Consider the following 24,964-nt stretch of genomic DNA (forward strand, 5'->3'; position numbering starts at 1 on the left):
CTCCACGATTGTAAATGAGGCATTGGCTGTATTTTGGGCAATCAGAAAGTTTAATGACTTCCTGTAGGAAGAACATGTTTGTGTTTTCTCTGAGAATATACCCTTCAAGAGATGTTTTTCAAGAAAGGGGTTGGTTTCCTCTAACTTGTAAATTTCCAGGATTACCAGTTTGATTCCAAGTACATTCCCAGTGTCTCCAACAATGGTGCTGCCTGGCAGTGCAGGACAGTTTATTCTAAAGAGGAACAAGACTAGTTGCTCCTGTGAATTTGAGGTTGAGATTGATTTATGTGACACCGTTGATCATCAGGTAGTGTGCAAAACTAAGGAGTGGCCTTCAAGGTGTTTATAACTGAGAGGTTCAGGAGTATTTACTTTTGGCCTGGTTTTGGATCTTCAGGTAGAGAAAGTGTGGTTAGGAAGTGTGTGGATTGCAGCACGAGAATGCGAAAGAAAAATAGGCCATTGCTTCTGGTGTGCAGTTAAGTTTCCAAGGAGCCCTGGGAAAAAACTGATTTCAAAATTGTGGGGCCTGTGTCTTAAAGTGCTATGCCATTGTTTTTCAAGGTTTTGAAGGATCTTCATTCTCGTTGTCCTGAGATCGCTTATGGTGAGAGAGGTGACTGCATGTGTGGTGATTAGGTTTTTAGAACATGTATTCTGCCCTGAAAGCAATCCCAATGCGATCCTGCAAGGCAATGGAGTGCAGTTGACCTCTAACAAAATGGGATCTTTCCTTAATAATAGGAATTGTGCCCAAGAAGTGTGCTCTATTGCTTTGGATGAGTAGGCGCATTGGTTGTTAAAAGCCATGTAGTCAATGCAAGCATGCTTGCAGGTCCTCTAATGTGGAAGGTGAAATCCATGAGCGATATATTTGCGGTTTGTGCTACATTATGGTCTGTAAAGGGATAGACTGGGATGTGGGAGGCGGTTTCAATCTGACCAATTGATGGGTTATGACTGTCAGATGTTGAAAGACGTCTTGTGGTCCATACCTAAAACTTACAGTGCGTTTGTGTCAGAACATTTCTTAGTTCTTAATTCTTCGTTTCTCGTTTGCTGTCTTGTAACTTATTTACTTGCCTCTTATTCACTGTTTCCTTCCTGTTTTGTGTTTGTCCCACCCCATGAGACTAGTTTCTTAAACATCCTTCTAATGTATGACTGGTATCCTTCAACTGCTCAAATCCAGGGAACAGTTTTTCTTTTTCTTTCAGTACTTCATGAGTGTTTGTAATTTCTTTCTCGTCCTTATGTGCTGCCCCAGCCCCTCATACCTACCACCAAACTTTCAGTGGTACTCTCCACCCTGCCAAGCTTGTCTGTAAAAGCACAGCAAAACTTATATTTTTGCCGTAGTTTGAAAAAAGAGCAACCTTTAGCCTTTTTTCTGTTTTATCCTGGGCTTCCTACATTTTGCATGAAAGCCCACTGCCTAGCTCACTAATGCCTTTATGGCTCATGAGGTAGGGGCTGTCTGCTGCTATCTCTCAGCCGCTATTTGAGGCAGAAGGTATATTTTGCATGAATAAAAAAAAAATATTTTTTCATGGGGGCCTAAACATCTGCTCCCTGGGCTACTGCAGAGGACCAAATGGATGAGCATTTGTTTCAGTTCAGAGTCCTTTTGAAAATAAATTAGACATCGGCAAGCATTTTCTTTTACGTTTTCACACTTTTCCTCTATTCTTTTTAAATTCTGTTCAGTTTCCGGTGTGAAAAGTATCTGAAAAGTAAACAGTGTCTTATACAAAGATTGAAAATAGTTAATCCAATGTACAGTTTTGAGATATCTAAAGGTGTTTTTGCTTTTTCTCTTGTATTTTGAAATGTTTCTTTTCTTATACAAGCTTTACAAAAAAGATCTTATAAAGCCAATAGCTTGGCTCTCGCTTTATAAGGCAATACCGATTGTTTTGCCACTGCCTGTTTTATAGTTTCCTATCCACTGCTTTTTTGCAGTCTTAGAAGAAATGAAAGATGACTGGTGAAATCGGTAGTTGGTAAAGTCATCGGGGTCCTGGTCATCTTCCTTCTGAAGTGAGAACTAATCTGTAGAACAGGCTTCGTCCATTGTAAGCAGCCAGCTTTGAGGATAGTAATGAATCAATCATCTTCCGCTATTAGAAACCTTCGTGGGCGGCTCTGCACTACCCATATTGTACATAAAATGTATAACTGTTGACACTGCTTTATTAAAAAAATGTGATTAAATATTAACCATTCTGTTGCATTACCCAGTGATCCAACTTGCTAACATTATACCTGTCTGAACTGAATAGCTTACGTTTTGTGGCAGCACCTTTTTGATACACGGGATACTTTTTTTTAGTGTTGACCTTTGAATGCTAGCTGCTTTGTATAGTAAAAGCTACTGCACATAGTTATCTTTTCATTCCAAGAGGCATCTCTTAAGGTGGACTTTACAAGTCTTTCCTTTATTGAGATAGCTTTCTAAACATTAATCGAAATTAGTTGATTTTTGTCCTCGATCCATTACTGCTAAGTCAGGCTTACCTTCCCACAGGTTGATGTACTGGAAGACCTGGAATAATAATCACAGTACAAAAGTAAGGGTGGGCATAATATGTTGTAGCTCATTACGGCAAAAGTATGCAGAATTAGGCACAATTATGAGAGGCGCGTAACCCAGTATTTAGCACAATTTTCCTAGTGCCAAATGCACCTTTGCATACAAAAAGAAACAGAGGATGCATTTTGCACTAAGAAAATAGCGCTAAATGCGACAGAACAGCTGCTCATGCTCTCCAAGTTTGTTGTTCCTGTGCTCCTTAAGTATGATTTTTAGGCCAGAGTACTGATAATGACGCAAACGGGCTTTATCCCGCTATTTTAGGTAATTACCTGTCAAGAGTTATGAAAAATTCCCGAAATTACTCATGCATAATTCAAATTTCCCCCTGACCTATACAAAAGTCGTTAAGAAGAGTAACAGGCATAATTATTGAAATGAATGTTCTATTTACCTGCAATGTGTGGCTTTATCAGACATATTTTTGTACATATCCAAAAAACCCTCTCTAGGCATATGTAAGGAAGGGGGTTCAATAACAGATGCTTTCAATGCAACGTGTGTGTATTATGAGGAATACATTTTCCGTGGCCTGCAGGTATTCCTATTGATCAGATTGGTTGATTACATTTTCTAACCTTAACTTCTAATTAACAAGATCTGGAAGGCCTGTTCAATTTAATGTAAGCATGTGTGTTTTTCAATTCCTTTGAGGGATGCCTGTAAGAGCAAAAGCAATCCAAATGTCTGTTTGTTTAATATGCACCATGAAATGTGTAATTGGAGGACCAGCTGTGTCAAAGCACAAGTGTGTTGGTCATATGTTCTTAAAGCGAACAAAAGGGTTGTGCCTGCTTGCTCTGTGTCACTACTTTCAAGAACATTTGTCACCTCCCCTCTCTGACTGGCCTCTTCTTGTCCTTTTCTCCCATCCCTCTCTGTTTAGTCACTGTTGGGCCACCACCTCATTCTCTCCCCTCTGCAACTCTGCCTCTATTCCCCATCCCAGTGAGACTTTCTCAAACCCAGTAACGTTCAAGCTCCACGCAGTGTCCCACATCGGTCGTCCTCTACTGTTACAGTCCATTGCCTTACTGAAAGATGTTCTTTCTTCCCTACAAAGACAGCAGAAGAGTGAGTTCCCGGTCACAGAGAATGTGCAGACTATACCGCCGCCCTACGTGATACGGATGATCCTCATATACAGCCGCACAGCCTCTCAGCCACAGCTCTCTCTGACCGAACCCATGAAGGTAATTTGCTACTCTGACGTAAGCTGCAGGGTTATTGGAGCGTGGGAGGTAGCGCTGAGCAGAACTTCTTGGGGGAGGTATTAAATTACATCTTTAAACTTAATTCACAATTCAATCCAAATGCACCATACCTTAAAAAGTAAAAAACAGCAGATCTGTATAAATGCCCTGAAAGAGCTAAATAACACGTAGTCCCATATATAAAGTGCCAGGCATATGAAGTGGACTATATGTACTGTTTATACTTGCCTACATAAATTAATAAGTATTGAGTTTTATCACTGCTTAGTAAGTATTATTATTCCAGATGTACTTTAGACCATTTAGGGTCTTTGTCCTTTTTAGGTCGAGCTGGAGTTGCATCCGAAGGATGCTCCAGTTCGACAACTTTAGTCGTCCGTCTCGGGGGAATTAGGGACAGGAGGGTGCCACGCGCTTCTGCTGCTGGATTTGCCTGCGTGAACGCGCACGTCGGCTCCGTCCACATTCCCAGCAAGTCAGCCTAACGTGCGTGCATGCACACAGACACACACGAGCGCACACGCACTTACACACACACACACACACACACGCAGGCACCCAGACGCAAGCACACACATACAGGCAACCCCCTCTCCCCTCCCCTCTCTTACCTAACTGGGCTTCGGGCTTCTCGGGAGCCTCGCAGAGCACTCGAGCTCCTTTGTCATTCCAGCAAGAAGCGGGGCTCTCCCCTTAGGCTTGGGGGTCCCACAGTCTCCCCGCTGGTCTTCGCCCGGGCCCCCTCCTGGGTCCCGGGACTTCAGGTACGGTTCGGCACTTCGCTGTCGCTCCGGGCTCGCGCTCCGACCTCAAAACGAAACTTTAAAATGTTGCGCATGCGCAGGCAGCCCCCGCCCTCCCACTCCTCCCAGCCCGGATACTAAGCTTGTTATTATAGACGCGAAGAGCTGCGATGTTGCTGTTACTGGTGTCCTCGATGTGTATGTTTGTGTCAGGTGAGTCACGAGTACATTTCTTTCTTATTGAAGTTTATTGAAACACTTCTTTTATTAGAAAAAAACGATTGTTTTCTGTGGGTGGGAGCGGCCTATTCCCTGGGCAGTCGTCAGTCAGCCATCACATCAAGGAGGAAAAAAAACATTTGTTAATGGTTTTTTTTGCTACCCTTGCATATACGCTGCAAAATGCGTCTATGATATCTTAGGTTAAGTAACTACAAATGTCTAATAAGACGAGAAGTTGTTTTCAGAATCGATAACAAGATTATCTCACTGTCCCCTCCAGCAAAACCTGCCCTGAGCGCGTGGGATTAGAAAGACACGATAAACATCAGAAGCAGCAAGCAGCTGGGTCTGTCACGGGTGACAGGAGACAGACAGGACAGCGGTGCCTGACGTGTCGCTGCTCACCTGAGCTAAAGACGCACGTGCGTGGTGCAGAAGAGAAACAACTGAAAACACGTGGCAGATGATCAGGGCAATCATTTAGAAACCCACTCCCAGAATAACAGCCCCGCACCCTGCGGGTTGCACCGTCACTGCCTTTCATTAGTCACCTACTCTAACATCACCTCACCACCAATGTAATCAGAAAGTCGTAATGTGACTGCGGGTTGCTTCACAGCTTCGAGGACGACCGCTCTAGCGGTTATGCCACATCCTCTTGGAGCCCTCACTCCCAGACAGACTTTCAGGGCGAAGGTAATAGGTGGCTGACCCCCACCCTTGCGAAAGACCCGGTGCTTGGTGGAGAGGGGCTACCCCCGCGGTAGGGTCCTTGCATTCAGCGTCAGTAGCGCATCTCTTCTCCAAACCACTCCTACTCCCCCACTCACCCTCCCTCTGCACCCCACCCCCGGCCTCAGGGATGACAGGTACCCTCCTACTGGCTACCTTGGACGCTGCGTCCCACTCCCCTATTTATCTGCCCTTCTCTCCTTGGCTCCTTCCCGCCTTCAGTGCCTGTTGCTTCCTGCAGCCCCTCGCTCCACAGAAAGCTACTGGTCCCCGCACACAGCCTGCACGCAAGGTGAAGATGCGGTGCAGGACATCATCTTTTCCGAACTTGACGCTGTTTTAAGACGAGGACCAGCATGGAGGTGGACGCAAGATTCGTGTCTAAGTTGCACCCGGCAGTGGATTACGCAGATATCTCAGGCAATGTGGGAGCATGTATGATGAGAGCTCGCACGGTCGCACCCTCTTCCTGGGAAGTGCTGGTTTAAGTTTGCTCGTCCCCGGACGTGTTGCAGTCTCACTGCCGGGCAGCAAATTTTGGTGGTTTTCATATCTTCTGCTTGAGGCTGACTTGGGTGCAGAAATAAAACTGTACCCCATGGCCAAGCTCTTCCTCCTTCTCCTCCTCACAGCGCTTCAAAGCCGAAAGACAGCAGGGGTTGAGACCACCGCCCGCTGGCAGCATGCTGTGTGGGAGCGTTGCCCTCGCCCATTTCAGCCTGGGACTTGTTGTTTAAATGTAAGTCATTCCATATCAAGCCGTGTGCTTCCAGCCTGCAGGCGGCTGCACCGCTCTGCGACCAGCCGTTTGAAGCCCATGTTTTGGGCTAAGCAGTACCACGTCACATTTAAACACAGCCACGTGTATTGGAAATGGATAAAATAAAAGAATGCGTCTTGTGACCCTAGAACTGGATGTACAGACGATTCAAGAGCTTCTAAGGGGTTTATAATTCTGCAGTGCCGGTCTAAATCTAGCTGCTATGAAGTGCAGGTGCGTCATTCATGCTGAAGTAACCAGGGCCTTCCACACATTGGACACTGCGCTGCCTCACACACACTGCGCTGCCTCACACACACTGCGCTGCCTCACACACACTGCGCCGCCTCACATACACACTGCGCCGCCTCACACACACACTGCGCCGCCTCACACACACACTGCGCCGCCTCACACACACACTGCGCTGCCTCACACACACACACTGCGCTGCCTCACACACACACACTGCGCCGCCTCACACACACACACTACGCCGCCTCACACACACACTACGCCGCCTCACACACACACTGCGCCGCCTCACACACACACAATGCGCCGCCTCACACACACACAATGCGCTGCCTCACACAATGCGCTGCCTCACACACTGCGCTGCCTCACACACTGCGCTGCCTCACACACTGCGCTGCCTCACACACTGCGCTGCCTCACACACTGCGCTGCCTCACACACTGCGCTGCCTCACACACTCTGCACCGCCACATAATTACACAGCTCTCAATGCAACATACACTACAAATACCACTCAGTGCCACATAATTATATGTGACATAATTACACTGCACTCAATGCAACATACACTACAAATACCGCTCACTGCCACATAATTACACACCACATAATTACTCTACTGAATGCAACCCACACTCCACACAATACCACTCAGTGCCACAAATTTACACACGGGGAGAAAATTACAAAAAACAATTTGATGGACAGAATGTAGATCAATGTCTTACATTCACCCCAGTACAAGGATCTGGGCCTAAATCCATCGTTTTTTGCACTCCACACCACCCTGGGTCAGATAATGGCTTTATGCAAATCAGCTCTGACCCTGTGCCCCATGGGAACAGTCCAGTCCGAACTACAACAGCCATATCTTTCCCAGACCGGAATCAAGCATCCGAGGACCGGACCGGTTTCGAGGTAACACCTCTCATCAGCCCGGCTAGCTTGACTCCAGTGGTGTGGAGGCTCTGGGACCCACGTCTGAGCTACCCCAGTACACTCAGGGAGAAAATTACAAAAAACAATTTGATGGACAGAATGTAGATCAATGTCTTACATTCACCCCAGTACAAGGATCTGGGCCGAAATCCATCGTTTTTTGCACTCCACACCACCCTGGGTCAGATAATGGCTTTATGCAAATCAGCTCTGACCCTGTGCCCCATGGGAACAGTCCAGTCCGAACTACAACAGCCATATCTTTCCCAGACCGGAATCAAGCATCCGAGGACCGGACCGGTTTCGAGGTAACACCTCTCATCAGCCCGGCTAGCTTGACTCCAGTGGTGTGGAGGCTCTGGGACCCACGTCTGAGCTACCCCAGTACATGGGTAGGGAAGGACATGGCTTTTGTAGTTCGGACTGGACTGTTCCCATGGGGCACAGGGTCAGAGCTGATTTGCATATCGCCATTGTCTAACCCAGGGTGGTGTGGAGTGCAAAAAAACGATGGATTTGGGCCCAGATCTTTGGACTGGGTTGAATGTGTGACATTGATCCACATTCGGTCCATCACCTGTTTTGTTTGCAATTGCCGCCATAAGTGCGCTGGGGATGCTCAGACGTGGGTCCCAGGCACTCCACACCACTTGGAGTCAAGCTAGCCGGGCTGATGAGAGGTGTTACCTCGAAACCGGTCCGGTCCTCGGATGCTTGATTCCGTTCTGGGAAGGACATGGCTTTTGTAGTTCGGACTGGACTGTTCCCATGGGGCACAGGGTCAGAGCTGATTTGCATATCGCCATTGTCTAACCCAGGGTGGTGTGGAGTGCAAAAAAACGATGGATTTGGGCCCAGATCTTTGGACTGGGTTGAATGTGTGACATTGATCCACATTCGGTCCATCACCTGTTTTGTTTGCAATTGCCGCCATACGTGCGCTGGGGATGCTCAGACGTGGGTCCCAGGCACTCCACACCACTTGGAGTCAAGCTAGCCGGGCTGATGAGAGGTGTCACCTCGAAACCGGTCCGGTCCTCGGATGCTTGATTCCGTTCTGGGAAGGACATGGCTTTTGTAGTTCGGACTGGACTGTTCCCATGGGGCACAGGGTCAGAGCTGATTTGCATATCGCCATTGTCTAACCCAGGGTGGTGTGGAGTGCAAAAAAACGATGGATTTGGGCCCAGATCTTTGGACTGGGTTGAATGTGTGACATTGATCCACATTCGGTCCATCACCTGTTTTGTTTGCAATTGCCGCCATAAGTGCGCTGGGGATGCTCAGACGTGGGTCCCAGGCACTCCACACCACTTGGAGTCAAGCTAGCCGGGCTGATGAGAGGTGTTACCTCGAAACCGGTCCGGTCCTCGGATGCTTGATTCCGTTCTGGGAAGGACATGGCTTTTGTAGTTCGGACTGGACTGTTCCCATGGGGCACAGGGTCAGAGCTGATTTGCATATCGCCATTGTCTAACCCAGGGTGGTGTGGAGTGCAAAAAAAAAAAAAAAACGATGGATTTGGGCCCAGATCTTTGGACTGGGTTGAATGTGTGACATTGATCCACATTCGGTCCATCACCTGTTTTGTTTACAAATTTACACACAACACAATTCCACTCTACTGAATACAACATACATTCCACACAATACCACTCAATGCCACATAATTACATGCTACATAATTACACTGCACTCAATGCAACATACACTCCAAATACTACTAAGTGCCACACAATTACACACCACATAATTACACTGCACTCAATGCAAAATACACTACAAATACCACTCAGTGCCACATAATTATATGCGACATAATTACACTGCACTCAATGCAACATACACTACAAATACCGCTCACTGCCACATAATTACACACCACATAATTACTCTACTGAATGCAACCCACACTCCACACAATACCACTCAGTGCCACAAATGTACACACAACACAATTCCACTCTACTGAATACAACATACACTCCACACAATACCACTCAATGCCACATAATTATATGCTACATAATTACACTGCACTCAATGCAACATACACTCCAAATACTACTAAGTGCCACACAATTACACACCACATAATTACACTGCACTCAATGCAACATTCACTCCAAATCCCACTCAGTGCCACATAAGTACACTCTACTGAATGCAACACACACTCCACACAATACCACTCAGTGCCACATAATATGCTACATAATTACACTGCACTCAATGCAACATACACTCCAAACAATACCACTCGGTGCCATATAATTATATGCTACGTAATTACACTGCACTCAATGCAACATACACTCCAAATACCACTCAGTGCCACATAATTACTCTACTGAAAACAACATACACTCCCCATATTACCACTCAGTCCCACAAAACACCCCATATAATTACTCTTCTCAATGCAACGTAAATACACTCCACCAAATACCTCTTAGTGCCGTATAATTACACACCTCATACTTACACTACTCAATGCTACTTAATGCAACATAAATACACTCTATCTATCGCCGTCACTGTATCTATCTATCGCCCTCACTCTATCTGTCTATTGCTTTGCCACAGCATCGCTCAGCACCACCACAGCATCACTCATGGGAAATACAACATCCCTAGGCGCTACCACTGCATCACTGAACGCCACAGCATCACTCGTCGCCACCACAACATCACTCAGCGCCACCACAGCATCAATCTGTGCAACCATTCAACAACTGGTTCAAATATGTTCAAGCTTTATTACAAATGTCACAAAAAGATGTTAATATTTCACTTCTGTTCTTGGATTTTCGTTACAAGAAAATACAATTTACATAATCTTCACAATTTTTGTAACAAAAGTTTAAGCTATTGCTATTCTAAATTACAATAACTTTTATTTAAGTATTAATTATTAAAAAATGTAAAAGCCATTGTTATTTGAAATATCAATACATCTAAGTCACGTAAATACAACACATATTGCATTACAAATGCTATAAGTGTCACATTTGCGAAAGTTAAAACTATTGGCATTGTAAACGACAAAGCTATTAAGTTTGCTATCTTCAAAACCAACACATAAATAAAAAATGTGTCATTTACAATACCAATAGCTCAAACTTTCCTAATGCGAGACCTATTGCATTGCAAATGCTTGTTTTCCTTCTAATCATTCACTAGGAAAGAAGATAGGAAATATATTTAGCAGAAGACCTGAATTACCAGAGTCCCACTCAGTGGTTTCTGGAATACTGCGTGTTAACCCCAAAACCACTTCACTCTGCAGTGTCTAGCTCTTTGTCAGTCACGGGTCCAAACAGGTGTGTCAGACGTAGCATGTGCTTGGCAGGCATGAATAAACAGGTGCCTAATCTTCTCGATCTGTGATCAAAAGTTATCTACTACAGCAAGATAATTCATAGTGCTATCTTAAAGAACAAGAACTTAATTGTAAGTGCTGTGAAAGTTGTCCTTTTGTTTAGTTGTCCTTTCTTCATCTGATATGAAATTCCTTTAGATTCTGAGCATGATGGCTGCACTTGGACGCCGCCTCTGAATGATGTCTGTGGGTGTGCGATTATTTGCACAGTTTGAACTGGTGGAATATACAAATCCTTGTGCTCTAATCAATCCCTTTTCATTTCTTTACAGAAAATGCTCCAGTGTCCATATTTTTTTTTTGATGTGGTTTACATCCACAATGGCACAGAAGAAAAAGAAGACGAGATCAGCTGGAAGGTAAGGGATCCATATTTTTATTGACTTATTCTAGCATTTAAACAGAAAAAAACAGGTTGGTAAATCGCTGTGATGACCCCACGCCTCCATGAAGAAAGACAGTGCATTCCATTGAGAAGGAATTGCTCCACTTGGCACTTGAGATGAGGAGCCTGAGAGAGGACCTGCCGCCTCCCATAGAGCATCTCTTCACTTACCTTACAACCATCAATGAACTAGTTGTCTGGAAGACCAACCACAAACCTGTAACAGGATTTCTTACCACAACAGAAATGTTCACCTATCTAAGATGGATACACTGGCTGATAAAACAGGTTGGAGCAGAATCGCCATGCCAGACAAGTAAAACCCTATCTTTATGAAATAGTTTGAAGAAAACAGTTGCTTACGTCCGAAGGCATTCCGTGACCCCCAAATAACTTTTCAAATGATAAATGTGGCAGTCCTTTTTTTTTTTTTTTTTTCTGAACCAGAAAGTCAACTAGCTAACTGATGAGGCACTGCAGCTTCTGCAAGCAAAGGCAGCCCGGTCCCTCTAATTAAAATTCCCAGATAGTGAAAGTCTGGCCTACGTGTGGTGCAACCTTTCAGTACAGACTGACATGGTTAGGAACACTTCCAAGCCCTGAATCAAAAGCTCACAGTCCACTGCGAATTCTGAAGAGATTTATAGACATGGCTTTCTCCTTAACTCTTTGAGCAAACGAAGGTTAGCAATTACACGACTAGGCACAAGAGAAGGTTCTGTGACAGAAGAGCGCTTTATGCAATGCTCCTTACCTAAACATATGTATGGTATGTACTAGAAACTCTCTTCCAACTCCCACCAAACAGGTCCCGCTGGAGGGTGCAACTCAACTTTTCCCTCTGCTGTGACAAACATGTCCTTTGTGTATCTCTAAATTTACAGTGACACGATAGGAGCATCTCTCAGGTTCTCATGCACAACACCCAAAATTCTAACATTTTTCACATGACAACCATATCCTCCATCAAGCATGCAAACTCCCCTACCCATCAAAACAGAAACTATGGTTCTCTCATGTAAAGCACAACTGGAGTACTACTACTTACTGCTGCGATTAGTGTCAGTAGGCAGTCTAACTCCATGGGAGAGGGACTGACGAGGTGCAAAGGATTACCACGGACAGCTCGCCACCAGGTAGAACAATCAGTGTGCTAACAAGATACACCAGGTACGTTTATAATAATTAGTTTTCTTTTGCAGTTTGATAATAAGGATGGTAGAATAGTTGGCTACAAAGCATTATGACTGCGATTTGAATAGCTTATCGCTATATTAAATGATCATTTATCACTTCTCCTTTGCCTCAAGTTCAGAATGTGTTACTTCATCCGGTTCCTGGTAAGCAGACCTGCTAAAGCCACTGCTGGCTGCACACCTACATAGTTGTGTGAAGGAAACCACACACCTCTTGTAGTAATCCGAGGGGAAAGGGAGAAAGAGACACACTACACTGGAACCTGCTCTCAGAATTGATTTGTCATGGGAAAGGATTGCTCTGGATTACCTCAGTGGTAGAGTACTGTAAAACACTGAACAGTCTGTAGGAGGCAACAGGAAAATACACTGCATAAACAAGATTGAGAGAGCATTAAAAACTCAAGCTTACTAGTGTTGATAGCAGAAGAAGCAGCGCAGAATAATCCTGAGGAGTATACTCGACATGAACCCAAGTCTGTCATTGCAATCAGACCGTACAGGATTTGAGAATGTAAAACAAGATAGGATAACTTGAAGGTGTCTAGCACAAGCACAGCGAGGGAAGGAAAATATTGGGAATACTGAATGTGAGGTATCCAAGAAGGATCAAAATCTTACGCATGAGGGACTAATAAAAAGGTGCAAACTAATGTGCAGCAAAGAACCACAACTAACACCACTTTGTTAGACAGACTCCATATCAGTTTTGCCTTGAAAACTGGCTCTACCTATCATGCCCCGGAAGTGTACTGGAAACAAAGAAGGGAGCGTGTAGGTGTACTAGTCTTTTGAGTGATGTACTGTTCAGGACTTTTCAGTTTCCACTGTTCCTTTCGCTAAGTCTCGAAACCAGACTAGTACTAAGCCTGCTGTGTTGAACCTGAAACATGACACCTCGGCGTTTTGAAACCGTGTGTGCTTCCAGTGCTAAAAAGGAAAACTACCAGTCCTCAAAATTTACTATTTTGGTTACTAAAAAGCAGATTCTGGTTGACAGTGTTGTATACGTTGACTTTGCTAATGCTTCTTGTTGATGATGAATGACATTGGTAGAAAACAATATTTTTTTTAAATCAAGAGAGCTGGCCCAGTGTGCTGACATTTTCGTCTCCAAAAGTTTTTGTATGTTATTATTTTTAATTTACTGTTCCAAAATGGAGAATGTCAATCTTGGAGCAATAAATTAAAAAGTGTAAAGTCTTTCTTCTGAAAGGAAATATTCCTTAATACAATACCAATACTATTTCCCAACCCTCCCGTCAATCTGCATAAGTGGGAGGGGGTTCGGTCTAAGTCATACCCCCCAATGGCACAGCCTTACAAAACTCGCTCCTTCAGCCAGACCCGCCCTTTTGGACAATACTTTTTGCATTACATTACATAAATACTTCATGGATGTTGCAGGTGTAGTAAGACTATATTGAGACTTTAAAAGTAAACAAAAGGCGTTTATTTCTGACGTTATTGCTTTTCTGTACTCAAGATAAAGTTTCACTCTGTCAAACATAATACATTGAAATAACTTTGAAACCTGGAAATATCACACACAGGCAAACGGACAATTTGGCAGCTATAAGTAAGAGCAAGGCTTGAGACTGCCATCTAGTTAGTGAGATACTGCCCAAACCAGGGGATTCACAAAGATGCGGAGTAAGGTGTGTCTCATGCCAGTTGAGTAAGACTGCTGGGAAGCGCGCACCAAATGAGTGAGACTATTCTCCAAAAAGTAAGACCTATAGACAGTAACTAAAATTGTGCTCCAGCATATCAAACTCGCACCCAATGTGAGATTGAGTGACACTATGTTTAGTATATTAAAACAAGTGAGTGTCCTCACTGAGTGAAACTCACTGTTGCCCCCTTCTAATGTTTTTCTTTTGCCAGAACCAGAGAGTTGCACATTGCTGCCGGGCCACTGGATCAATTATTTTTTGCACTCTTTGTGTTTTGGTCATTTCATTTACTGTTCAAAAATAGCCAATGGCCATCTATGAATGGTAAACTAAATTAACGAAGACAAGCCAAAATGACTGCTAGTGCATTGTGTACGGATGGGTTTTCAGATTATTTATGCACACATTTTTGGCCATGTTGGATGTTTTTTCATCCACGAGCCTGCTTTAAAACCACTACCCAAGGCAATTATATATATATAATATATATATATATATATATATATATATATATATATATATATAATCTCTTTTTTTAAATCTTTTACAGCTGCTTTACATATGAGCATTGCCAAAGGCCAATATATCATCCCTCACATTTTATTGATTAGCCCTGTTGGCTTTGCCAATGCTTGTACTCTGATCTCTTGCCTGCCACCTCTGAACTCCTGCCTAATGCTTTTGCTGCTTTCGGAAGCAACTGGACCTAGGCGCAGGCCCATAAAAAGCTTTTTTTTAATAGATGATTTTGTATTCATGCTGTGATGTGGAAAATAATTGTGAATGAGCATAGGTATACTAATTGCCCAAATGGGTATATTTCCATTAAGAAATTCATTGTGACAGGCTAATCCACCAGCCTTTTCTGAAAATAATTTCTTTGTATTCCCAGGATATGTTTAGTTTTTTCGGGAACTTGGACACTAAAGGCACCAACTACAAATACGAAGTGTCTCTGAGTGGCCCTGCAGTGGAACTCCATAACTGCATGGCCAAGCTGCTTGCACATCCTCTGCAGAGGCCTTTCCAGACACATGCCTCTTATAGCCTCCTGGAGGAGGAGGAGCCAAGCGAAGTAGAAGCAACAGTCTGATGGCCGGGACGCTGCAGCCAGAATGCAGCGCGGATTGGCACACCTGTGGACTCTTTAAGCCTTAGAGTGAAAGTAGCTTCTTTCTGGCGTTTTGGGCATAGTTCAAATTGTTGGAGATATGGATTGTTGGTAAAAATTCGATGATGCACCAAAAAAAAGCAATGACTGAAGCCTAGAATGTAAAGAACTTACTGGGAACAAGGTGTCCTTGCACTTCTCTGAAAGGACACATTGTTTTGCATTTAGTACTTACCAGTCTGTTTTGCTCATTCAGTAGTCACCACGCCACAATATTGCTCCTCCCCCCGGCTATTTTACCAAAATCTCTTTTTTTTTTTTTAAACAGACTTGAAGCAGAAAAGATTATTTTGCCACCTCTGGCCTGCAAAAAACTGCCTCCCCTACTAGCCCCGTATTCGGAGTTTGTAAAGAGCTTTTATGTGGCACTGCAGCTTTATCTTAAGCCTCACCCTAAATAACAGTTTGCATTTGTACTCGCCAATCTCCATCTTTGCTTCTCTCCAGCCATGGGCAGCTGCTGTTACGCCCGACAGTCTACACTGCTTGATTCTAAGCTAGTGGCAGCTGAGAAAGAAAGTAGACACACGTCCACTAGAGACTGAGAACACAGAAAATGGCCATTTGAGCACTTAAGACATATTTAAACCCAATTAAGAGAGATGATGCCCACAACTGTGTTCCAGTCTGTTGAATTTTCCGATTGATCACAATTGGTCTTCTCACATTTTGCAGGGTTTTTTTTTAAATAGGACGGGCATGCAAATATACATTCAATGTTCTCCTATGTGGGCATAAAAGGCATTACATTTGTGTGAAGGGATATCTGTGATTCTTCTTGAAGTCTGGAAGATGTCCAAAGATATAATAAAGTTAAAGAAAAATCAAGAGCATGATAGTAGGTGCAGAGACAATATGTAACAAATGTAAAAGACTCCAAAATCCCAGTAACTCATTTCAAGAATACCGATGGTGTTCAAGAACACAAGAACCGGTTGGTACCATAATGAAAGGGTGATGTAAGCTCATGTGACACTGAAGCAGATGTTTGGAAGTCAAATTCAACCGTATTTAAAGTATCATGTGGCAATATGTACCGGCGTCTGAGGAGGATCTTGTTGATGAAAAGTTCTGTTTTGTTGGTTTCAGACTGAACCAATAAAGTTTGGATGTTTTTGTAGTTTGTTACCTTGTCTTATTGGCTAATTAGGATATTTTGATAATGCTTCTTAGTGTGGTAAGAATACACCACTCACACTGCGTTGTGACTTTGTCACATTGTTTTTTTTTCTGTGAAAGTGTTTCTTTGGTATCACATTGTGTCCACAGAACGTTGCCAGTTTAGCACCTGGTGAATGCTATGCTGATAGCAGATGGTGTCCTATGTTTTCTCCACTGTTTAGAAGATCATGTTCTTCTTTGGTTTAACATTCTAAATCTTTGAAAACATCCAAATATTCCCCCTTCACATCACTTCTTGCATAGTGCACGTATGACTCACTATATGACGCTAGATGCTCAACCAGCCAAAATTCACATCATTTATGCTTTTATTGAGTCATTGGCGGGTCTAGGCGTATTCTGATGCTGTTTATAAACATGTGCGTGCCTATACCACTTGTACATGTGATAGGCACGCACGTCATGCCACCATTTTGATGTATATGAAAGCCATTGGCAGTTTTCATTTTGGAAACCACGGATCAGATTGCTTCTCTCACATTCAGCAAATTTCTTACGTGGGAGAGAGCCCTGACTGTTGACTCTCCAGTCCATGCCTATTACAGCTTCTTCTGGCACAACTCTGATGTTAGATGCCAATTTGCTGTCATTCAGGCTTTACCAGCCAGCCCTTCTGTTTCCCAGCAAACACATTTTTCAGATTTATTTCGATCCAAGCCTGTAGCTAACTCCTTCTCTTTCACTGGAAGGCAAACTGGAGATGCTACAGTGGGATGTGAAAAACAAGCCTCTCCCCGATCACCCAAGAAGTCCCCTGTACTTTCTCCCAGACCAGCCATCTTCCTCCACGCTATTTCAGCAGTCCCACTGCCTTGGGAGGGGTATGGGATTTGCATTTTTTTTTTTTTTTTTTTTTACTACCATCACTGTACCTAGAGCCCTGACTAATGAGTGCTCTCAGCAACTATGCTCTGGAGCCTTCACTTCTCTTCCAGGGGATCCTCATCAATAGTCATAAGCATTAGAATATTCCCGCCCATGCGCGGGACCCCGGAAACAATATATTAATTGTGCCCCACCTATATATAGACATATATATATACATATATAAAAATAAGCAATTGCAGCCAAATAAAACAGTAGAGCTGGAATATGCTGTGAAGAATTTCCACCATACATGTGTATTTTGCATTAGAAACATGAGAAACAACACCAATGCTTGTTTAGAAACTGTTTTAATGCTTAGAAAGCAGTAGAAATTCTTATAACACACTGTAAGCATATACAGCTCCCAGGCTGCATTGCAAATACCCAGTCTAAAAAGACTGAAAAGCTAACTTGTAGCTGTATGTACTAAAACTGACGCTGTGCCTTTAAGGCACCTCTGCCCCTAGCTTCCCATCATGCATCAGGGGTTACAGTTAGGTCAGTTGTTCTTTCCGGCTCCTTCAGGAAGGACCCTGGATTCATAGCTCCACGTTTTTCTGCCTTTTTCAGTCAGAAAATCTTCTATAGAACAATTTTTTTGATTTACTTTGACTTTTAACATCAAGGTCAAGTAAATAACTGCTTAGCAGTCTATTTTTGTGAGGTTTTTCCTGTCAGGATGCCCTCATTATTTGATGATTGTCCTTCTTGTGGCCACAAGAAGGCAAAAACAGACTCTCATGAGGTCTGTATTTTATGTTTGCCAGAGGATCATGATCCTAAAGTCTGTTCACATTGTAAAAATCTGTCTGACAGAACTCTTAAAGACAGAGAGAGGAACAGGCTCTTTGGTCTGGCCCAGAGATCCATGAGAGGAAGATCTACAGAGAGGAAGAGTTCAAAGAGACCCAGAACTCCCTCCAAAGGCAAGTCAGAGCGTCCATCAACCTCAGCACCGGGCTCGGCGCTGAAAAAACAGCATCTGATGGACAGTTCGAGAGAAAAAACCCCGTCGACATCGGGACCGGCGTCGATGAGGAAGTCGTCGTCGAAAAGTTCACCGACGTCGAAGAAAGCTCCGCCGTCGTCAACTAGGCGACGATCGGCGTCGAGAGAAGCCACGAGATCACCGTCGACGAGAAGATCGAAGTCAAGATCACCTCCGCCGCCGTCAACCAGGCGACGGTCGGCGTCGAGGCACAGATCACACCCGCCGTCGTCTCAACGTCGACAGGCTTCTAAGAGTGTGACACCTCCGCCGACGCCTCCACGGAGACGCTCGGCGTCGAGGAGTAAGAGCCCCCTCGGACGCTCGGCGTCGAGGATGTCCGATCCTCCGCCGTCGCCACATGTCAGGTCGACGTCGAGGGCATCGTCGACAAGACAACGTCGATTGACATCTCCGTCGCCGGCAGACCAAGGTCGGTCGACGTCGAGACCTCCGTCGACGGCAGGGCAACGCCGTTCGACGTCGAGACCTACGTCGACGGCAGGGCGACGCCGTTCGACGTCGAGACCTCCGTCGAAGGCAGGACGACGCCGTTCGACGTCAAGGGAGAAGACTCCGTCGTCGGCTCATCATCGCCGATCGACGTCGAGGGACCACAGGTCAACGTCGAAGCATTCAACGTCGAAGGTTATCGCTCCGTCGACGCCGCAGAGGCGTTCGACGTCGAGGGAAAGACTTTTGAGACGTCCTCCAACACCGGTGAGACGGAGATCTCCTTCAGTGCCTTCGACAGTCCTAGTGACACAATCTGCTTCGCACCATTCCTCCTTAAGTACCTCTGATTCATCGAGGTCCTCTTCTAGGGGTAGAAGTCCTGTGCAAAAGGCTCCCCAACGGCGGTATATCACTCAGGCAAGACTCTCGCCAAGATGGTATGGTCCGTTGAGTAAATGGAAGGATTCTGGAGCAACAGAGAGACTACAAAGGTACTTGAGTCCAGACCACAGGTCCCCTCTTCAGCAGCTGGCAGAAGAGGCAGACCGACAGAGTCCTACCAGTCACCGATCACGCTCACGAGAGAGAAGAGCGGACAGGTCGCATACCCCCAGGGTCTCCCGATCACCAAGGAGGGAGCAACCCAGATCTAGAACACCGAGAAGGGAGGTACGGACTGAGAGATCGAGATCTCCACGAAGGGAGCATCAAGAGTCACGTTCTCCTCGAAGGGAAGAACGGCCTAGGAGATCACCAGTGAGGAAATCTCACCACAGGAGAAGGAGAACTCCATCATCCTCCTCTTCGTCTAGATCTTCTAAAGGGGATTACTCTCCAACGCTGGCAGACAGCCCTCGCTCCAGAGCTTCCCCGCTTGACGACGTCAACACGTATCTGGACGTCTTGCAAAGGGGTGCTCACAAACTTAATATAGAGATGGCTGTTCCAGAGGTGTCCACTACTGTGATTTTTGAGACCCTTCATCACAAATCATATGCACGACCTTTGCTCCCATTGGTTCCAGGGATAATGGACCCAATCAAAGAGGTTTTCCTCACGCCAGCAACGATCAGGGCAGTACCGGCACGTATCCAGAAGAAATATAGGCCGGCCGACTCAGATCCTATCTTTGTTAAAGGAGAGCCTGCGGCGGACTCAGTTATAGTAGCCTCAGCTAAGAAGAATCACACAGTCGCTCCTTCTTCGTCAGTTCCTCCTGACAAAGACAGCAAGACGCAAGATTCTTGGGGAGCAGGGTATGCAGCACAGCAGCTTCATCCCTGAAAGTCTGTAGTGCATCAGCCCTTCTGGGAAGGTACGATAGAGCCCTATGGGACTCCATGGAACGATTCAAGGAGAAATTGCCCAAGGAGGACCAGAAGGACTTTGAGGAGACAGTGACGGAGGGCTGTTTGGTGGCAAACCAAATGATTAGTTCGTCAGCAGATAACGCCCTTCTAGCAGGACATGCCTACTCACATGGGATATGTGCGAGGAGATCCTCTTGGCTGCGTTTAACTGGACTCAAACCAGATGCCCAGCAGCGCATCCTCAATCTACCTTTTTCCGGATCTTCACTCTTCGGGGAGCATGCCGATCAGGAAATGACCCGTATGAAGACTGAGTTAGACACAGTAAAGGCGGTTGGTCTGGAAAAACAGAAAGGGCCGTTCAAACGACGCTTCAAGACCAACAAGAACCGGGGAGGCCAACAGAGGGTTCAAACCCCTCAGTGGTCTCAAAACAAGCCACAAGGAAAGCCGCAATACAGAGGAGGAAAGTCGGGCAGAGGCGGACATCATCAGTCCTCTACCACGCCTAGAGGAGGCAAGGCCTGAGCAGGGGCTTCCTCTGGCGCCGTTACCCACTCCAGTGGGAGGAAGTGCTGCACAACACCTTGTCGCAGGGTTTCCGTTCTCTCACAGAACTGTGCACAGAGACCTAGAACCTGGGTGAGTCAGGGTGACCCACAACTCACCTAAGTTTCAGAAATCCCCTTACCAGGCTAGCTACAGTATCTCATCAGCAGTGAAGACTTCCCGATGTCTTAGACAATCCAGAACATGAACTTAGAATACCTCAGGTATCGTGGAACACATGAACACTCTTTCGTTATATTATCATTCCAAACCGAAACTGGGAGGCAATGAGAACACGTGCAAGTTTGAAATGTTTATTTTTTCAATGCAACATTCTCAAACGCAGTATCTTGTATAATATCAACATACATATTATAAAAATCAGAGTCAGCAGCATAGTCACTAATCCATAGTAAGCAAACTGTGATAACATATTATGATGCAAAATCTATAGAATTCTGTATCACCTATATTTCGCGCACCCTAATTAGCATATTATATTATATCTAAGAAGGTCTCATTTGGGCTTTAGCTGGGCGAACCCATACCTCAAATTCTCAGTAGTAGGAGATCACATCAACAGCTACCAGCTCTCAGCATGTCCAGCATCAAGTGTGTTTTCCAATTCCCTGTAACTGTATCTTGAACTCACGTAAAGCCCAAAGTTGGCACAAACATTATTTGTGTTATGACTAACGTAGTGCGAGGATCAGGCCTACAATAACCTTGTGTTAGAGTGTGCAGCTCTCAGTGTGCAGCCAGTTGTACCAAGTGTTCCAGGCACGACTGATACCAGTACAATAATATATTATTCTGAAGTAAATCACATCTTTCGTCTAGGTTAAAAGCTGTAATAACAATTAGGTGTCGTGTGCAAACCGAAGCAGAAAGAAAAGATGGCGTTTAAACTTTTAACAAGCACATGCTAACTTAACACAACCTATGGAAACGTAATAACCATATGACACCCCCCCAATGGTCCGAGGACGGTCAAGAGACAAATATATAAGCCAATACTCTATGAGAGGCAAGACTTGAAAGCAGAGTTCAATGATATTGAGCCAAGCTAAATGAATGTAATGTATGTAAAATTTAAAAAATACAAAAACTATGTATGAATGCCTATAGTGGCCACACAAAATATAAAAAGTCGAACTTGAGGCCTAAATATAATAAACAGCCCTTGAACATATGAAAAAATCGAATGTTCGTATTGAAATTGGCACCATTCAGAATTACTAAAAAGTCACGTGCCATATAGATGGAAGTATTCAGAGTCATTCCTCATTGAATGAATAGGCAAAATATGTAGCAACAGCTTCCAACATGAAATCACTGTCATCATCCGAAAACAGTTCAGCCATCCAATTAAGCAATGGGAAAGAACATACGTGCTCCTCCAGTACTGAATCCTCTAGCATCATCAGAGGACAACTCAGTGGGTTCTCGAGAACGCTTTGTGCCAGAAAGTCATGCGCTGCTGCGAATACGTCCCACTGACCCATTAGTCCATGCATCGCTGCCACAGCCATAACCCTTTCGCCAGAACAGACCAACTCATGAGCCACTACGGGGGACATCAGCTGATCAAAGTCGACGTCAGGAGAAGTCGGTAAACAGAGACACAAATCAATGGCCCAGTCGAAATCACAGCTCAGGCAATGAAACACAGGCTGGACACAGGTGAAATAGGAAAATCTGAAAGATAATCCAAAAGCCGTGCTTAAAGTCGCAAGCGGCAGGGATCCATAATAATCAAGCATCCGGTTGCGAAACTGCATCAGTAGGTGCTGTGCGTTTCCTTGCGCAGGATGGGCATCCATGTTTTATGAAATAAAATATCACCAGAACGCCTGCAGCCAAAGCCAGCAAAACAGGAAATCCGCCAAACAGACTAGCGAATATAGAATGAAAGAACGCAGGGATAATACCAAATGCTTTTTCAAATGTAGTCACAAGACCACTGCTAACCATTTTTAAAAAATGAGCGAGGTTGGATGTGGAGGAGGCATTAAAGATTTGATGAACCAGCTCGCAAAAATGAAACGGCAAATCAGTACTTAAAAGAGCTTGTACTTCTGTGCGTGTGTTTGCTATGTGAAGGACATAAGTTTCACGGGCAGAGCTCAGGGCCACCTGTTTTTGAGACAAAAGGGCTCTTATACGGCCTAAACCATTGAATTCAGCTCTCAAGGTTGGTATTCTCGGCCAAATTAAAACTTCTGAATTCCCATGCGTGGGTGGATACAACACATTCTTGCAGCAAACGACCCTTTCAGACACGGTAACCACATATCCGATTCCAGCCTCTAACCCACAACAAAACTCGTTATTTAAAAGTAAATAACTACCGTTGGACAACAACGTGAACGTGGGAACTATTGCAGGAACTGGGGTCCCTTTCAAAACACAGGCCAAATTCGGTTTGTCCTGATTACAAGAACCATGCAACTGGATGTGTCTGCAAATAAGTGAGCGGTCAGGGGACTGTGTACATTCTTCACCATTCAGATTCACTTCATTCCCATCCTTAAGGCATCTGTAAGTGTATGGTAAAGACCATGTCTCATGGAGGAAAGCGCTGCCTAATGGTTCATATCGCCCAATGGCAATATATTTCATACAATTTGTAAATTTATACAAAGCAAAAGGTAACGTTATAACACCATGAATAAGCCATGTTGCTGCAGTTACTTCAGCCACCGAAAATGGCAGGGATTCTAATTTTTCAATATGTAACATAGAAAATGTAGCATCTCTCATTGACAACATGCGCTGTTTTTCAGTCAAATTAAACGGGGCAAATAATGATGATATGTTCAAAAAAGTCCATGGCACTCGACCAGACTTAAGAGTCTGTAGTGTCCACGCAAACTGCATCACAGAACGCAATTGATTTTGACCATGATACAACACGGATACTTCATCATGTACTATGTCGACAACAGAAGACACAATATTATTTAAAGTGTAAATTCGGGAAGAAAGCGTGTTAATGCTGTTATCAACCACTGCAAGCACTTTTTCCAAATTAGCTTGATCAATAGCCCTTAGGCGTTTAGCAGCCTCAACCAGGTTAACTTTCCAAATTTCATTGTAAATTGCATACAGGAATCGTTTAGATCTACCTTTAGCAGGGCCTTTTATAAAATCGTTTAAATCCACATTATCATGTAATTGAGACAAATGTAGTTTAACTGCAGCTAAAGTAGAATGCTGTAACCAATTTTGACATAGCTTCCCCACAGAATAAGTCGTGACAGAATAGTCACCCTCAAAACGTGGATCGGGCCTGAGTTTTGTGAATCCCTCAGCCAAACCCATAAAACGGCGCTGGCAAGAATCAGCACTTTTTTGCCATACCAGCCAACCCTTGGAATCCAAACTGGAAATGTTAAAGGACGAATTGTGTAAAAGAGTTTGCAACCCTTGAATGGAGGAATCAGTGAAATTACCCCAACCTGTATATTCATTTAAATCTGGGATGGTCGGTGTATTTAATTTTTTAGAAGTAGCCAATCCAAAGCATGTTGTCTGGAAAATGGTTGAATTTAAAAACAACATGTGATTCCGGATGAGACATGCACGGTGCAAAGCCTCAGTGCCTTGTACCTGCCAATCTTTGGTACCCCAAACCGATTTAAGGTCAATTGTTCCCTTCCAGAACTCGTAGCCATCTACAGCCAACCTGTCTAAAAAGGACTTCGAATACAGCAATTTTGTATCGGTAAGTCTAACTTTGGAAATGGGCTTTTGTGTCATTTTAAAATAAAATGACTCGGGATTAGACTGATCAAAGTCTGTAAAATATGTATATTTTTTCAGAAATGTATTGGAACTGCCACTGAATGGAGCAGGGCAATGTTCCCATTGTGTATAATTTACAGCAACCCTCCTGGAATTCGTCTTATGTAAAAAATGATTACCATAATGTTGAAAACAAAACAAATCACCATAATTAATAGAATCTGTATACAGATCCTCAGCATCGAAGGCAGCATAATACTTCAAATCCGAGAATAATGCTTCTACGGCCTGAATATCCCAATCATCAGAACGTACATTTTGTTTAATCACATCTCCCATGTTTACTCTAAGCACATTTGGAACATTAATCATTTCAGTAGGCCCATGTATCTGAAACCTAACCGCATCCCACACAATCCCATCAAGGACAGGCCATGCTGTAATGTTAACTGCCTTTAAGTTTCGTTTCTGTCTGTGCGCAGAATGTGAAGAGGAGAGAGGGTTCAATGTTCCATTAAGGTACCGAATTCCTGTTCTTTCTTTAACGTAGTGACCATCAATCAGGCGGAAAAAATAAAACACAAAACCATT

General features: G+C 44.3%; 1 protein-coding gene across 4 annotated transcripts in view; it reads left to right on the plus strand.

The window, feature by feature from the left end:
- The window catches only part of BABAM1 (BRISC and BRCA1 A complex member 1), a 47,459-nt gene extending 31,062 nt beyond the window's left edge, over window positions 1–16,397 (plus strand). For all 4 annotated transcript variants that reach the window (XM_086946820.1, XM_086946821.1, XM_086946823.1 and 1 more), the window contains exons 6-9: window positions 3,195–3,219; window positions 3,660–3,789; window positions 11,119–11,205; window positions 14,996–16,397. In XM_086946820.1, the coding sequence (XP_086802946.1) occupies window positions 3,195–3,219; window positions 3,660–3,789; window positions 11,119–11,205; window positions 14,996–15,196 (443 nt within the window). In that variant the 3' untranslated portion in view covers window positions 15,197–16,397. The remainder of the gene's footprint in view (window positions 1–3,194; window positions 3,220–3,659; window positions 3,790–11,118; window positions 11,206–14,995) is intronic.
- The last annotated feature ends 8,567 nt before the right edge of the window (window positions 16,398–24,964 follow it).

This window comes from Lissotriton vulgaris, chromosome 12 (assembly GCF_964263255.1).
Source record: "Lissotriton vulgaris chromosome 12, aLisVul1.2, whole genome shotgun sequence".
NCBI lineage: Eukaryota > Metazoa > Chordata > Amphibia > Caudata > Salamandridae > Lissotriton > Lissotriton vulgaris.